The 17,307-nt window shown below is 35.6% G+C and overlaps 1 protein-coding gene across 11 annotated transcripts in view; it reads left to right on the forward strand.

Annotated features, from left to right (window-relative positions):
* GRIP1 (glutamate receptor interacting protein 1) overlaps window positions 1-17,307 on the forward strand; it is a 762,478-nt gene that overhangs the window by 679,097 nt on the left and 66,074 nt on the right. For all 11 annotated transcript variants that reach the window (XM_074269703.1, XM_074269706.1, XM_074269700.1 and 8 more), the window contains 2 exons: window positions 3,007-3,076; window positions 5,779-5,924. In XM_074269703.1, the coding sequence (XP_074125804.1) occupies window positions 3,007-3,076; window positions 5,779-5,924 (216 nt within the window). The remainder of the gene's footprint in view (window positions 1-3,006; window positions 3,077-5,778; window positions 5,925-17,307) is intronic.

The raw sequence follows: 17,307 nt of genomic DNA on the forward strand, positions 1-17,307 counted from the left end.
ACTACCATCATCTTAGCTCAGGACCTTATTATGTCTTGCCTAGACTACCACAATAGTGATCTACATTATTTCTTTGCTTATAGTTTCTCCTGCTCCAGTTTGTACTAAAGCAGATTAATCTTGTTAAACCATATTCTGCTTATATACCTCCTTTGATCAAAAAAATTCCCCTTGCTTACAGGATAAAGTCCAAATTCTTTACCCTGGCATTGAAAATACCTCATAATATATTGTCAGCCTATTTTTCTGAACATTATCAACCACTTTCTTCCTCGTGCTTAACAAATATTTAGTGAATTTAAATTATTTGTTGTTATTTAGTTGTTTGGTCATGTCTGACTCTTCATGGCTTAATTTGGAGTTTTCTTGGCAAAGACACTCGAGTGGTTGGCCATTTCCTTCTCCAGCTCATTTTCAGGTTAGGGAACTGAGGCAAACAGAGTTAAAGTACTTAAGGGTCACACAGCTAGTAAGTATCTGAAGCCACATTTGAATTATTGAAGATGAGTCTTCCTAATTTGATACTCTATCCATTATATTATCTAATTGCCCTTACAAATTTAAATTAAGCAAATTGAATTAAATTGTTCCTTTATTGAATGTTTAAGCCAAACTGCCCCGTAATACATCCTATACATTCCCACCTCCTCACCTTTGCTGATTTTGTTTTCCCTTCATGTCATGGCATCCTCTCCCTGCATCATGCTCTTCTTTGAGAAAGGATAAAGAACCACGATCTGTCTTGAATGCCCTTCTTCCAAATTTCTACCTGTTTAAATCCCATCTGTCCTTGCTTCAATGTTTTTCCTCAGTTAAGATGGCTAGTTATACTTCCCCTATCCTATTTTCCTACTATTTATTCTATTCTCTCCCCTTTCACCCTATACTTCTTTAAAAGTGTTTTGCTTCTGACTACTACTGCCTCCCCCAGTCCCTGATCCCTTCTACTATTAGCATCACCTCCACCTTCTTTTTTCCCCCTTTTTCTCCTATTTTCCTGTAGAGTAAGATAGATTTCTATACCCAATTGAATATGTTTATTATTTCCTTTTTCTATGTATCTTTAATATTCCATTTCAGAGGCTGTTTCTTTAATGAAATCTTCCCTGAGATTCTAATGGCTAGATTTTTCATATCTCCCTCTAAATGCCCCTAGTATTTAGTTGGTGGTATAGTAGAGGTTGTGTCAAGCCTGGTGTCAGAAAGGTCTGAATTCAGATTTGGCTTTGAATACTTCTTGATTTTGTGACCCTGAGTAAGTCACTATTTGCCTCCGTTTCCCCTTTGATAAAACAAGGATATTAATAGAATCTATTTCTCAGAGTTGTTGTTGTGATAATAAAATGATATATTATCTGTAAAATGGTTTGCAATCCTTGCTATACAGATGCTAGCTTATTATTTATGGATTTTATTAACTCTACCTTATATTGTTATTGTACATTTTTCTTATCTCCCTTCACCCTATGAAACTATAAACTTCTTCAGGTGAATGACTCTGTATAGTACAGTGCTGTAAATACAATATGCATTCAATGGACATTTTTCAGATTATTTGAACTCAAAGTGTGCCCAGAGCATTTGGGGCAGGTATTACCCTACTTAAAGAAGACATAGACAGAGACCCGAGCTACTCCCTTCCTAAGGTCTTCTGAGTCAGCAGCTTTTCTGAGGAAGGGCCAAGAAGAATGTGTTTCCTTTTCTCAAAAGACAAATCTTTCAATGCTGAGCCAAAGGGGTTTCTGTAATTTGCCAGGGGAACTCAGCACACACTTTCTAGCGTGCAACCCTGGCAGTTTTGCTTGTGTTCATAAATGGACTAACTTCTAAAAATATCTCTGGAGATGCTTCCCTTGTTTATAAAGGTCATAGAGTAAGATCTTACTGACTTTCCTTCATTTTTGGTTTTGATCAGAGGCCAGGTCAACAGAATATAATTTTTATTTTTTTGAAAAGCTATTGATTGTTATACAGCAGTTATATATCTTTACAAAATGTTTTATAAACATATTGATAGATTCTGAGAAAACATGTTTGCTCCTGATATATAAGTTATATTTTGATTAGCATGTCCTATATCCAAAAAAAGAGGAAGTGTTGAAATATGGTAGAATGAAAGTCATGAAAACTTGGTCATTTTTAAAAGAATTATACAAAACTACTCCAGGGAGGAATTAAATTTCAAACTCATTACTATGGTGGGGATTTGTTTTATATATTTATTAGGAGAAATAAAGATAGGAACCAGAATATAATTTCACTGGTATATAGAACCTCTTAGTTTGTTCCCTTTACCAACAAATATTAGCTCTTCTAATATTAAGAGTTTCACAGAACCACATAGATAATATGTCAATTAATGTCTTCCTGAATCTAAGACTATCTCCCTTTTTTCTCTGCTTCACTAAAAATAATCCCTACACTAGAATATGGCATCCTATCCTCAACTTCTAACTGTATACATTTTGCCCATCTTTCAAATATGATACCCCCCTAGGAGACTTCTCTGATCCCATCCCCTTTTTCCCCTGATCAGCTGAAGTTGATTGCTCCTTCATTTTATAACATTTGGGGGAAGTAATTCTTGTGATATTCTGCATACAAATGAAATGCCATAAAAAAAGACTTTTGCCATTTTGAGGCACTATATAAATATAAATTATCACTATTGTTATTGATGTAATTTTAGTGATTCAAACAATGGAATACTGAAACTCAACCATTATAAATGAGACTAAATAGCTTTCTTTGTAACTCTGAATGATGATGCTGATAAGACTATTGTGTGTACAAATACAATCAGGTGAGGATAAAATACTGCAGTTGCTGGAACTAAATATTTACTTACTAGGACATGTTAAAAGTTTTATTACTATAGTTCTAATTAGGATTTATAGTTACTCTGTCAAACTAAACAGTACTTTTTAAAAACAATAGCCAAAGGAATATAGTTTTGTGCATAAAATCAATATAAACTCTATTTTTTTTTTGTCTTTCTCTTGATAGCACCGGCAAGTAGAAAACCAGGAGATCCCTTAGTTATTTCAGATATCAAGAGAGGCAGTGTGGCTCACAGGTGAGACAATGGACAGCTTTCTTTCTTTTTTTTTTCTTTTTTTTTTAAATTATAGTTTTTATTTACCAGATATATACATGGGTAATTTTATAGCATTGACAATTGCCAAACGTTTTGTTCCAATTTTTCCCCTCCTCCCCCCCCAGAAGACAGGTTGACCAATACATGTTAAATATGTTAAAGTATAAGTTAAATACAATATATGTATACATGTCCAAACAGTTATTTTGCTGTACAAAAGAGTCGGACTTTGAAATAGTGTACAATTAACCTGTGAAGGAAATCCAAAATGCAGGCGGACAAAAATAAGAGGGATTGGGAATTCTATGTTAGTGGTTCATAGTCATCTCCCAGAGTTCTTTCGCTGGGTGTAGCTGGTTCAGTTCATTACTGCTCTATTGGAACTGATTTGGTTCATCTCATTGTTGAAGAGGGCCAAATCCATCAGAATTGATCCTCATACAGTATTGTTGTTGCAGTATATAGTGATCTCCTGGTCCTGCTCATTTCACTCAGCATCAGTTCATGCAAGTCTCTCCAAGCCTCTCTGTATCGTCCTGCTAGTCATTTCTTACAGAACAATAATATTCCATAACATTCATATATCATAATTTATTCAGCCATTCTCCAATTGATGGGCATCCACTCAGGTTCCAGTTTCTAGCCACTACGAAAAGAGCTGCCACATTTTGGCACATACAGGTCCCTTTCCCTTCTTTAGTATTTCCTTGGGTATAATCTCATTCGTTATGCCTATGCCATGAACCTATTTTGACCTTATCTTGGTGAACGGTGCTAAGTGTGGGTCAATGCCTAGTTTCTGCCATATTAATTTCCAATTTTCCCAGCAATTTTTGTCAAATATTGAGTTCTTATCCCAAAAGCTGGGGTCCTTGGGTTTGTCAAACACTAGATTATCAAAGTTATTGATTACTTTTGGACAACTTTCTTTCATCTGATTGGCTAGTCTAGCCTCTCCAAGCTTATGACAGCCAGTTGGACTTCTGTTTTATCAGTAATTGATCTCTGTGAATAGCATCATCGGTCAAGGAGTTGTTCATGAATGTTTCCTAAACTACATATATTCTCTTTGGTCACTTTTCACCCAACCTTCTATAACCTAAAGATGAGCTGGATTCTTCCCATAGATATAATTGCATAACAAAACATAACTTCATGCTAGAACCTTTCCTTTCTACCTTAGGCAGACAAAACCTTTTAGATAAGCTCTGGTTGACACAGAGACCCACCAAACTTAGGGTGAGACCCAACAATAGATTCCAAAACCTGTGTTCTAAGCATAAAGAGTCTCAGCTAGGAAGCAGAGCCAAGTCAGGGGTAGCTTTTGCATTCAGAGGAAAAAAAAGGCTCCCTAAAATGCTTATCTCAGGCTTGGAACATTAGGTATTTCCAAGCTCTAATTAGCCCTTGTTCTGCCTTTCGTAAGCCCCAGAACACATGGCCCAACCCCTTATCACTTCATCTCAGAAATACATGTGACTCATTGAGTGTAATTGAAAATAACAAAAACTTTTAAGCCACCAATTCTTAGTAAAGGAGTAGCTGGGTGGTGCAGTTGATAGAACAGGGTTTCTTAAATGTTTTCTTCCTTTTCACCTAAAAAAATTTTACATGGCTCCAGGTTTCATAAAGAAATTTATTTAAAAACAATTCTGTTATACATGTTACCATTTATTAAAGATGGAAGCAATTTTACATATTAATGAGATGGATTGCTTTTTTATTTTTACATAAAGAATTCAATATTGGCAAGATGTTTCATACCTCTTACTGTTGCCAAATTTTTTCCTACTACCATATTCAGTTACGTGACCTCATATGGAGGGGAAGGGGGAAGAAGCTTTGGGATAGAGCACTGATTTTGGAGTCAAGAGGACTTGAATTCAAATCTGCCTTCAAACTCTTAGTAACTGTGACCCTGGGCAAGTCACCTAACCTTGATTTCTTCCAAACCAAAACATACAAAACAAAACAAATTACTAGTAAAGCTATTAGTCACCACTTCTATATTTCATTTTCCCCAATTATTCTTCCTTCACCTGGGGATTGACAGAGATCCCATATAAGGAAATAAAGCTGCAAAGCATGCTTTTTCCAATGCAAAAAGCAGCTCTTTGTACAGTAGAAGAAAGACTGTCAATCAATGAATCAATCAACAAGCATTGATTAAGTTCTTATCATATGCCAAGTATTGCTTTAGACACTGTGAATACAAAGGGAGGCAAAAACATGAAAATAGTTGATTTCAAGTGCTTACAAACCTTAGGAGGTTGGGAAAGAGGAGAGAGAGAGAACATGTAAATTAGCAGGTACATTAACAATCAATACAGAATAGAAGGAAAATAATTTTAAAAAGGAATATTCAATTGACTGAAAAGAAACAAGGACAGACTTCAGAAAATGACATTTGAGAACTTCCCCTGCGTACAGTCTGTTCAATTCCTAAATCAATGAGTTCCCCATTTATTTAAGGGAGTAATAAATTTAATATTTTAATACTTGATAGCTAAATGTCATAACTTTCATGCCAAAATCACAGTCAAAAAACCCAAAAGATAATTGTAAAAAAAATACATTTTTAATTGAAGAATTATTTCTCTTTCAAAATTTACATTATATATAATGATATTTTGATGCTTTAAGCAGTAATAATTTTTCATGTGATGGCATTTCTTCAACAGAACTGGGACCTTAGAACTTGGGGACAAACTTCTGGCCATCGATAACATCCGACTGGACAACTGCTCCATGGAAGATGCTGTTCAAATTCTCCAGCAGTGTGAAGATCTTGTGAAGCTCAAAATCCGTAAAGATGAAGATAATTCTGGTACTGATCATAAACTGAATTACAATTGATTTTTGTAAGCTTGATCTCCAGCTTCATAAGACTTTCAGTCTTGCCTCAGATGGTAGCTGGTATGACTCAGGTTGCTTCAGCCAATTTAGAATTGTGTGTTAGGACTGGGATACAGATTCTAAAATGGGCATTCTCTCGGTTATACATGTACGTAGCAAAATAAGCTAATGGGTTTTGTTGTTAAGTCATTCTTTATTCATGTTCAACTCTTCATGACCCCTTTTGGGGTTTTCTTGGCAAAGGTACAGGAGCAGTTTGCCATTTCCTTCTCCAACTCATTTTACAGGTGATAGAAATGAAGCAGATAGGTAAGTGACTTGCCCAGAGCCACATAACTAGTAAGTGTCTGAGGCCAGATTTGGACTCAAGAAGATGGATTTTCTTAACTCCATGTCCAGCACTCTAGCCATTGTAGCTGACCCCAAGCAGGGTCTTTATTCTAAAATATGCCCTGTTCCTCTTTAGCCAACCACCTCATTCTCTGAGATTTCTGGATGTAGTACTACTGAGACATTTCCATTGAGGAAATATGGAAGGAGCTGGGAATCCCAGCTCTCAACTCTGCCCAAGCATAGTTATATAACCTCAGATAAATCACTTCATTTCTCTAAATGGTGGTAGATTCCTCATCTGTAAGGTGAAAGGATTGGATAAAATGATCTTTAGAGCCTCTTTCAATCCTTTAATTCACTTAGTTTCAATATTTGCTTTTCCAACAGTGTTTTTACAGTTTTGTCTTCAAAACAGGGCTACTTATCTTTATTTGACTTTGAGAAGTCAAAGCCTAAGAAATTGTGTTAGTAGAGTAGAGAAAGAGGGCTCCCCATCTAATAATACCTTCATCTATAAAAATGGTATGACTTCTGGCAATCTATGGCATTCTCTTAATTCTTTCTTCCTTAAAAATGCCTGTGAGAAATCAAACAAAGACTTAGAGCTTCAGGAGATCAGTTTTAGTATTATACTCTTATTTTGAAAAATCTGAGGCCCAGAGGGATTATGTGATTTATCCAAGTTCACACAGTTAGTAATTGCAGATAACATTCGAACTCAGGTCCAACATTCGAAATTTAATTCTTTCCATTATAGAATGTGTCCTGAATACTAAAGGCCCTTTGAATAGCTCTACCATGATCAGAAATAAAGCAAACTTTTAAGAAGGAAGAAACCATAGGAATTACCATTTTCCTCTGTAGTAACACAAAAGGTTTTTTTTTTAAAGTTTCACAAAAAGTAATAGAAAATGTTGGGAACATTGCTGTGTTTCATTCTGACCAAATCCCAAACCATCAACAGATGAATTCATTAATACACCAAAGATCTATGATTAGTGTGGACACTCTCTTCACCCACGTGTGCCCACAACACAGCTTGTCACCTTAGAGAAAGAAGGTCTCATCTGCCTGAAATGATGAGTATGTTAACTCAGGAATAGTCCATATTCTTTTCTATTAATGGCCCCTTCTAATGAGGTAGCCATAGTGCACAGAGTTGGTCCAGACTATGTTTCTGAGTTCAAATATGGCCTCAGATACTTACTAGCTGTGTGGACAAGTCACTTGACCTGTTTACCTCAGTTTCCTCATCTGTAAAATGAGCTGGAAAAGGAAATGGCAAACCATTATCTTTACCAAGAAAATCCCAAATGGGGTCATGAAGAATTGGACTTGCCTAAAACTTAACAAACAGCAATAAGAAAAGTATTTCTGTCCACATGATCTAAAAATTACACATACTCTGGTAATAAGATCCAGTGAAACCTAAGATGAAACAATGTATGATTCAGTTCCACCACTCCTTCTGTTCTCTCTTTTCTTCCTTGTTATTATTTATAATTTTGGCTAAATACACTCTTCACTGGCATATGCTCCACACTACCAGCAATGGTGGTCTTTACCCCTGCCCAGTGCCATATGCTAGTAGCCTTATGACTCCTCCATGATTTTATGCCATCCAATGGGATTTTAAAAATAATAATAGCTTTTTATTTTTCAAAATACACACAAAGATAGTTTTAAACATTCACCCTTGCAAGATCTTGTGTTCCACATTTTTCTCTTTCCCTTCCTTCACCCCCTTACATAAAAGCAAGTAATCCAATATAGGTTAAACATGTGTAATTTTTCTATATATATTTCCATATTTATCATGCTGAACAAGAAAAATCAGATCAAAAAGGGAAAAAATGAGAAGGAATAAAACAAGCAAGCAAACAACAATAATAAGGTGAAAACATTATGTTGTGATCTACATTCAATCCCCACCGTCCTCTGTATGCAGATAGTTTCCTCCATCACAAGTCTATTGGAATTTTCCTGAATCACCTCATCATCGAAAAGAGTTAAGTCTCCAGTGGCATTTTTGTACAGTTTCCATGGGTTTCAGGTACAGGCCACTGTGTTGCCCACATCAATACTTTACCTTTACAGTAAATCCTCGTCTTGCTGCCCTGACAGATTTTAGGATTCTTTGAAAATCAATAGCTCTTTGCCAAGAACTTTGTCCTTCAAGATATGTCTTATAGGTATTGGTAATTGACCATTTTAGCTTTAAACTTCATGCTCTCCCTTATTAGTTTCATCTATGTTTATAGCTGCATCCTTCAAACTCAGCCACTGCTGGGGTTTTGGTTTTGGTTTTTCTTTTCTATTTTGAATTTATTTGTAAAAAGAACTCTCCATCAGATAGTGCTCTGCCTTTTGGGAAAAATATTTTGCTGCATTGACTGCCAACCTGAAACAGACCTCAGCTGCCTTATTTTTCAAGTTAAAAGATAAGTATAGATTTTGCACGTGGCTGGGGATATTCCAAATGTTCAAAGCCAGGGCATGCAGACAAGTTGGCAAGAGCTTCAGAAGCAGTCACCAAGCACTTGGACAGAAACAGATTCATATTTTCTGGTGTGTGTGTGTGCCTTTTTATTCATCATCTCTTCATATTTTTCAATAATCCCTTTCCCTAAAAAACAAATTTAGACACAGTCCTGTGTAGGTAATATTTTGAAATATAAATGGACATATTGTAATACTTGTAAACTCATCAGAAGGTAGGGCCAAAACAAAATCCATAAATGAATATGAGAGTTCAGACCTAGACCTCTCACACAGAAGCTACCTGAAGTGTGGGCATGTGGTATCCATGATGTGATTTCAAGAGAATAGAAAAACTGATGTAAGAAATCCCAAAATCGGTATTCTTTCCTTTATTCTGCATTTCTTTCTCTGTGAATCCTGCCTTCAAATATAAAACCTGCTGAGAGGAATGGCATATAAAACTCCTTTCAACTTAGTCTGAATAAAATCAGTGCAGGAGAAATTGAGTAGGTGAGAGAACCTGGTGCCTAAAGATGGAGGAGTGATCTGTGTATTTGTTTTTAACTTTTGCTTGTTAGGGCAATTGGGATTAATAAGCACCTTACCCAGAGTCACACAGCTAGTAAGTATTAAATGTCTGAGGCAGGATTTGAACTCAGGTTCTCCTGACTCCATGGCCCATACTCTATCCACTGCACCATCTAGCTGCCTCAATGCCCCAGTGAAAGAAAAGGACCCAGAAAAAGAGGGCATGAAGGCAAATTTTACCTACTTCTTCATGAATTCTGATATTTACTAGCTGTGAAACTATATAAGTGTGTTACTTATTTCTCTGAGTCTCAAGAAATTCCCTAAGACTTAGTTTCAGACAGGCTAGGATAAGGACATGGGTCCATATATAGGTTCTTGATGTATTACTGAATCCAGCTATTGATGATTTGAGTTCTGGTCAGGATGAGACATAGCAATGTCACAGCACTCCTTGGTAAATTTTTGTGATGCTTTTAAAAAAATCTTTTGTGTGACTAATTTGGAAACCACTGCTCAATTTAGTTAATATTTGTCAGGTTTCTATTATATAATCTTCATCCCATTAAGATGCATTGCCTAAAATCCTCATCTTCCCTGAAGTTATTTTAAGGATATACTAATGCAAACTATAATATTGAACTATAATATTGTTACAGACTTGGTTTTTAAGTGTTATTGTTTGGCACTTGTGCTCTGGTCATCCATATACAAAGAGATAGGAGATCACAATGTTCTGTCTTCTATCAAGAAAGCGTGACTCACAAAATTTCTTGATTAATAATGAAGCTTAAAAATAAGCAGGAAAATGGCTACAACATTTCTAAGACCACAAAACTCTGTGGACTACTACTAATTTTTTCCCTTTTAAAACCTAAAATGATTTTTTGCATATCTTTTATTTTTCTGTCAAGATATGACAGAGAGAAAGTATTGATTAATTCTTGTTGCAATCACTGATTTCCAAAACATGGGGAGACAGATCTTTATATGGCTGGTGTGAGACACCTTAAAGAAATGTTGCCATCTTCTGTTATAAAATCTTATGTAGGACTTGAGTCCCAAAGCATCATTTATAACTGTAAATCTCTGTGGATATATTTTGCCCAAACTTTGAAATATTTCTGACAGTAATTGTAGATTGTATGTGCTACAGGGGGAGGCTTCCAATTCTTTATTTAATCAGTCATAGCTAGACGATTTATAGCTATCCAGTATAACTTGGTTCATTGGGTAACATGCATTGCTGTTAGCTTTAACAGATTTTGGCTTCGAGATGTAAGCATTTTGTCCAGTGACACTTCTCTCATTTCTTTTCCATTTACTTTACTCAAGGTGGTAATGGAACTCTTTTTTGGACATTGATAAAGTCTCAGGTCTGATGCCTTGTCTTCATGGCACACAATGAATTCAATTGAATATGACAGATTCAAGGCCCTAATTCTTGACACTGGAGAGAGAAATGAAATGGTCCCTGTCCTCGAGTTCATTCTGTTGTCTCTCAGTTCCACAGTCATTAACTATAATGTTTTATTATGACTGCTGCCTTTTAAAGGGGCCTTCAATCTATTTTTTAAACTTTCTTACCAGATAAATTTTTACTTTACCCCGTGTACATTGCCATATAAAATAGATTTACAAATCAAACATTTACTAACAAGTCATAATTTCACAACCCCCACATTCAGTTACTATGAACCACAGTTTAAAAAGCTGGGCCATAGATGAGCTTTGATTCTTGCTCTGTGAAGGTTTATTCATGTTCCTATTTATTTCAATGGTGAAAAGCAATAAGTTTTAGAATAGAGCATTTATCCTAATCTCTAGTTTGCCATTATTCTGCCATCTTTGGTTGGTCTTTGGTTGAATTTCCTGACTCAGTATCCATATGCTCAAATATGCTATAAATGCCCCATAGCAACATGCTGCTAAGCAACATCTTAAAATTATGCATTTATTTAGATCAAACTGATAGCCATTCCCTCAATTTATATCTTCTTTCCTTTAGTAGATACCCTTCTTTTTATGTCTATCAATGCTTAAAGTTTCACAAAGTGTCCAACAGCGCGCTGACATCCTTTTAGGCTGCCTTTTGTTAATTTTAAGACAAATTATCTTTACATACTTCCAAATAGAGGCTTATGTAACTAATGAATGTCTTTATCATTCAATGAAGTCATTACCTATAGGGCTGTGATGCTAAAGATGTGTTTACTAGTTATTGAGCCAGAGACTTCAATGAGAGTCATTTTTTTCAGTTTTTTCAAGTAAGACTGAGTTTAAACTATCTAGAATATCATATCATTAGCTCCCAAATATAAAGCAGACTTTGATGGAAGACATGGTTTACAATGTAAAAAACTAACTCCCCATTGGAATAACCTATGCCTCTGTATTTCTTTCACTTGATCCCACAGAGGAATAAATATACTTACTGACTTGGGAGAATATAAATGATCCATTTTCATATAAAGCAAAATTGAATTCATTTTTAAAAATCAGCATTGGAGTAGAAACACCATAACACCATATATTATTCTGACATGTCAAGGTGTAATGCCCGTATGAAAATAAAAGAAAGTTAAAGTTGTGAGATTCAATTTTTAAGCTCTTTCTCTGAATAGCTCATTTACTCAGGCTGGCCCCTGTGAACTTTGGATGACCCATGAGTTTCTGCCCTTATTCTCCAAAATCTGAGTATCCCTATTTGAGCAAAAAAGCAGCTGCCATAATGGATCCCAGCCAGAGTTTTCATTTTGCTAAATAGGCAGCACTCAAGTATCCTGAAAATAACATCACAGATAAGTAATGCTGCCATTTTACATCTGTTTCATGGTGCCATTAATTTTCTTAACTAGAGTGGAATCATATAAGCAAGTAGACTGGCCTCCTTTCATGCCTTTCACTAATAGTTGCAAACCTTCTGCTGTGACATAAATGCTGTTTATAATATCATTAGCATCTGCTTAGTTTTACACGAGAACTCTCTATTGACATAGCATTTATTTATCTCAAAAAGTTGCGTTTCTCACTTAACCGCACAATAGCTCCCTCCTCCTCATGGGCTACAATGATGGGATACCTTTGAGTGTTTACATTTTGGAAATAATATAGCTATTAAATCCCAAATGTCAGTTCTTCTCTATATCAAAAACTGAGGGTCCATAAAGATGCCAGTTGGGCTGAAGCTCAAGTAGGCAGATGGATCTGGAAGCACAACCTGAAGCTAACTTGGACACTATCAGAACAGTTCAGAGAACAAATTCCAGGTCTGTGATAGTATTGATAAGAGTGACATATCTGGTCACATTGCTTGGATGATCTGAATGTCAATCATTCTGGTGAAGTAAAGATCTTCTAGTTTTATCATCAGCTCTGTCACTGTGTCCTCCAAAACAATCAATCAATATTTATTAAGCTTGAATATAGGGGAGTGAGAGGAAACCAGATTGACTCCAAAAAGAGCATGTGAGGGTTATTTCACAATAGGGGAGACATAGGGAAGACTGCCTGCAAACATGCCATAAGGAATGTCAGTAAAGAGAGAAAGATTGTGTACCGGGCACTACTAATACAAAAAAGATCAGAAGAGTTCTTGCTTTCAAGGAGCTTATTATTAATGTGGGAGACAGATAAAAAATATGTACAAAACTAGTTATATATAGGAAAAATAAGAAATAATTAGTAGAGGGAAGGCACTGGAATTAAGAGTTGTTAGTGAAGACTTGTAGTAAAAGAGGGGATTTTGGTTAGGACTTAAAGGAAGCCAGAGTGGAACAGGGAGAGAGATCTAGGCATGAAGAATAGCTAGAATGTGGCTGTCTTCAACAATGAGATGATCTAAACCAGTTCTAGTTGTTAAGGAATGAAGAGAATCAGCTACATCCAGAGAACACTGGGAAATGAGTGTGGACCACAACATAGCATTTCCACTCTTTCTGTTACTGTTTGCTTGCATTTTTGTTTTCCTTCTCAGATTTTTTTTACCTTCTTTCTAGATCTGATCTTTCTTGAGCAGCAAGATAACTTATAAATATGTATACATATATTGGATTTAATATACACTTTAACATATTTAACATGCGGGACTACCTGCCATCTAGGGGAGGGGGCAGGGGGAAAGAAGAGAAAAGTTAAAACAGAAGGTTTTGTAAGGGTCAATGTTGAAAAAATACCATGCATATGTTTTATAAATAAAAAGCTATAATAACAAAAAAAATAGCCAGAGAAAATGCCCTGAACTGAGAGTTAGAATATCTTGTTCATGAAACAACCAGAAATGTCCCTGGATCAAAGAGTGTATATTAGGGAGTATAAAGGTATAAAAAGACTAGAAAGGCAGGAGGGCCTAGGTTATAAGGGGCCTTGAACACCTGAACATCTCGTTTGGAGGTAATAGGAAGTCACTGGAGTTTGTTGAGTTGGGGGAAAGGGGGGAAGTGACATAATTGGTTCTGTTCTTTAGGAAAATTATTTCAGTGACTTAGTGAAGAATGGATTGGAGTGGAGAGACTCAAGGCAGGCAGATTGTCCAGCAGGCTGTTGGAAATAAACCAGATGTGGGGTGATGAAGGTCTGTACCACAAAGATGGCAGTGTCAAAGGAGAGAAGGGAGCTTATTCTAAGATAAAATCAATAAGCCTTGGCAAAAGCTTGAATATAGGGGAGTGAGAGGTAGTGAAGAAACTAGATTGACTCCAAAAAAACATGTGAGGTTTATTTCACAATAAGGGAGACATAGGAGAGACTGCCTACAAACATGCCATAAGGAATGTCAGTAAAGAGAGAAAGATTGAAAATAATTGAGAGTGAGATGAACAGAGAAGAAGAGATGGGATGGAATGAGATCACAAAAGGAGTTAGCCTTGATAAGGAATAGGACACTTCATCATTTGAGACAGAGGTAAAGAAGATCATGGCAGATGGCAACTGAGTGATTAGATGTGAGGAAGAGGGAAGAAGAGAGTGCTCATGGCAAAGCTCAATTTTTTTCTTTTTTTTTTTTTTTTACAAAGAATAAGGTTTTCATCTTAAAGGGTGGGTAGAAAGGGGATCGTGGAAGTTTTAACTAGCAGTGAAAAGGTTTGGAAGAGCTGTAGTGGAGAGAGGGACAGTGAGTTAATAAGGGAAGTATAATTTAGAATTACCTAGCAGCAAGGCTCAGTTGAGATTGTATAATCTAAATTTGAGGGGACTTAGAATGGTCACATGTTTTGCCCATTTTCCTTCAGCGAGCATAGGTGATGAATAAAGGGAATAACATAAGGCTGGATGTAATTGGAGATATAAGGAGGGTAGGGATTGAGGAGAAGGGAACAGGGTAGAGCTGAACTGGTCACCAAGGGATCAAGATGGAGAAAAGATAAGAGAATAGTTATTATAGGACAACTGGCTTGGGAGATAATTGGGGAGCCCAGGTATTAAAGTAAACATGAAGAGTAGGCTTTTATAAGGGAAGGCAAAGGGAGAGTTGAAAAGCCAACAGATTATGACCAGGCAAATGGATTTTTGAATTCTTGAATATAAACATCATACATTTGTGAGCAATGGCAAGATCAAGAACATGACCATCTTTGCATGTTATTGAAGTGGGATGGAAGAATAACTCATGAGAAATGAGATTGAGGAACTTATTAGTTAGGGTGTTTGAAGGAAAGTCAATATATAAATTAAAGTCCCTTAATATGAGGGCAAGAGTTGAAGAGGAGAGAAAAAATAGTGAGCCAGGTACCGAACTCATTGAGGAAAGAAGGAAGAGAACTTGGGATCTGTAGACAACAACTACCAGGATTTTATTAAGTGATAGATATGAACAGTACGAACTTGTTGTCAAGACTATGATATCTAGAACAATTGATATAAAACATGTAATATTTGGGGGAGACATTTTAAACCCCTTAACTATTAGATATTCTTAGATGCAAATATTCTGCCTAAGTTACAATATTCTATTCGTTCTACTCATTTCACTTTGCATCAGTTCATGTAAGACTTTTTAAGATTTTTTGGAGAGCATCCTGTTCATTATTTCTTATTGAACAATAGTTTTGATAGACATTCATTCAATTTCCAATTTCCAATTCTTTGCCACCACTGAAAAAGCTGCTATAAACATTTGTAATAACATATATTTTATTTTGTGCACTTAAAAATATTAAAAATAAAATCATTCTTTTGAGAAACAATCCATAAGGTCTAGAACACACACACACACACACACACACACACACACACACACACACACACACACACAGAGGTTTAAGAAATTTCTGTATTATAATGAAATACAACTATCAAATTAAAAACAACAAGTTCTTGGATCCTGAATTAAGAGTCCATGGTTTAATGGAACTTTTTTTCCAGGGATGCCATTTGAACTCAATAAGCATAAAGTTCTTAATGCATGCCAAATAAAAAGAGATACTGAAGAGTTCAGGCTTGAATTCAGATTTCAAATTGAATAAGGATAAATGATACTTTTAAATACCTTGGTCTCTTCCAAGATAAATAGCATAAAGTTATCCTAGAAAAAGCCATGGCTGAGTATCATAGTGAAAATAAATCGTCTAGGGGAAAACACTTTAAAACAATTAACACCAACATAATATTAGTCTTAAAATATTTTCAGAACCATAAAGTATTTCCAAACCTAACAGATTTGGAAAATATTTTAACAAAAATCTGTAAGATATTAACGAGTCCAAGGGTCCATCATCCTAAGGCAGCTATGGAAAGATTAGCACTTTCTCATTAGGAGGAAGACAATTTTTAGATTGCTCAAAGCCTATGAGAAACAGATTAAAAATTTACAGAAATCTTTTTAGAACCAGCAGACATCACTTTAGTGATCATTGGTATAAGTTGACCATAGGCATATACCATCAGATTTGCTAGAACTAATTAAAAGTTGTTTGCTTCCACATGGAGCTTCTGGAATGACTTAAGACCCAAGAATGGAATCCAAAGACTTGCCATGAGCTGAATTACATAAATTCAACCAACAATGTGTCAGTAAATATATAATGAACAAACGACTGTCATACAGATTTGCTTATGGAAAGAAGGATCTCTGGTAGCAATTCAGAACCAAGTCACTGCTGCTAGGAATCATGATTGGGTTATCTTTAAGGAGGCCATATTTATTGATCTATAATGATTATGCGAGAAAACTTTAAAAGCTAAGCAGTCCATCTTTTCAGGCTTCAAACATTTAGTACCTACCAATTACCGAGCAAGACGTAACCTGGTGCCTAGAATTACATGGAAAATGTCAGTTATCTTTCATAGACTGACAGATGATAAATCTCCACACTACAAATATAGACTTCAAAATATCCTGGACCATTAACCAATTAACTTTGACAGAACTGGACTATTATCACAGACTAATCTGTTGTTCAAAATCCTAGAAATAACAGTGAGCCATAAAAACTGAAGAACATAATATTAATAGTAGTAATCATATAAAATATTCATAATCTCCAAGCTAAATATAATAAAAGACTTTAAAATGTAGAGACTTAACAGAAGAAACCAGCCATGTGAAAACAGGAGGAGGTACATATCATGTCCACTATCCAGAACACTTTCTGTGAACGTATAGGAGATGAACATATACTTCCAGTACTTTTAGTCATTTACAAAAATAAACAAACAAACAAAAAAGCAGATATATTATCCATCTATGCAGTAATCCTGAGGATATCAAGTATAAAAGAATAATAGTAGAATAGTGATTTGTTCTAAGACCATTTCTATCTAAACTGCATTTTTAAAATGAGAACAAGATGAAAAGTTATAACTTATATTAATGCAGTGTTTTATGATATGCAGAGTACTTCATATATTATCTTATATGATTCTTACAATAATCTTGTAAAGTAGATGCTTTTATATTGTCTCTATTTTAGAGGTGAGGAGAGGATAAGTGATTTACTTAGATCCAATAAGTGTTTGGAGGCACCTAGGTGACACAGTGGACAAAGCATTGGCTTTGGAATCAGGAAAACTCA

Source organism: Sminthopsis crassicaudata, chromosome 5 (genome assembly GCF_048593235.1).
Source record: "Sminthopsis crassicaudata isolate SCR6 chromosome 5, ASM4859323v1, whole genome shotgun sequence".
Lineage (NCBI taxonomy): Eukaryota > Metazoa > Chordata > Mammalia > Dasyuromorphia > Dasyuridae > Sminthopsis > Sminthopsis crassicaudata.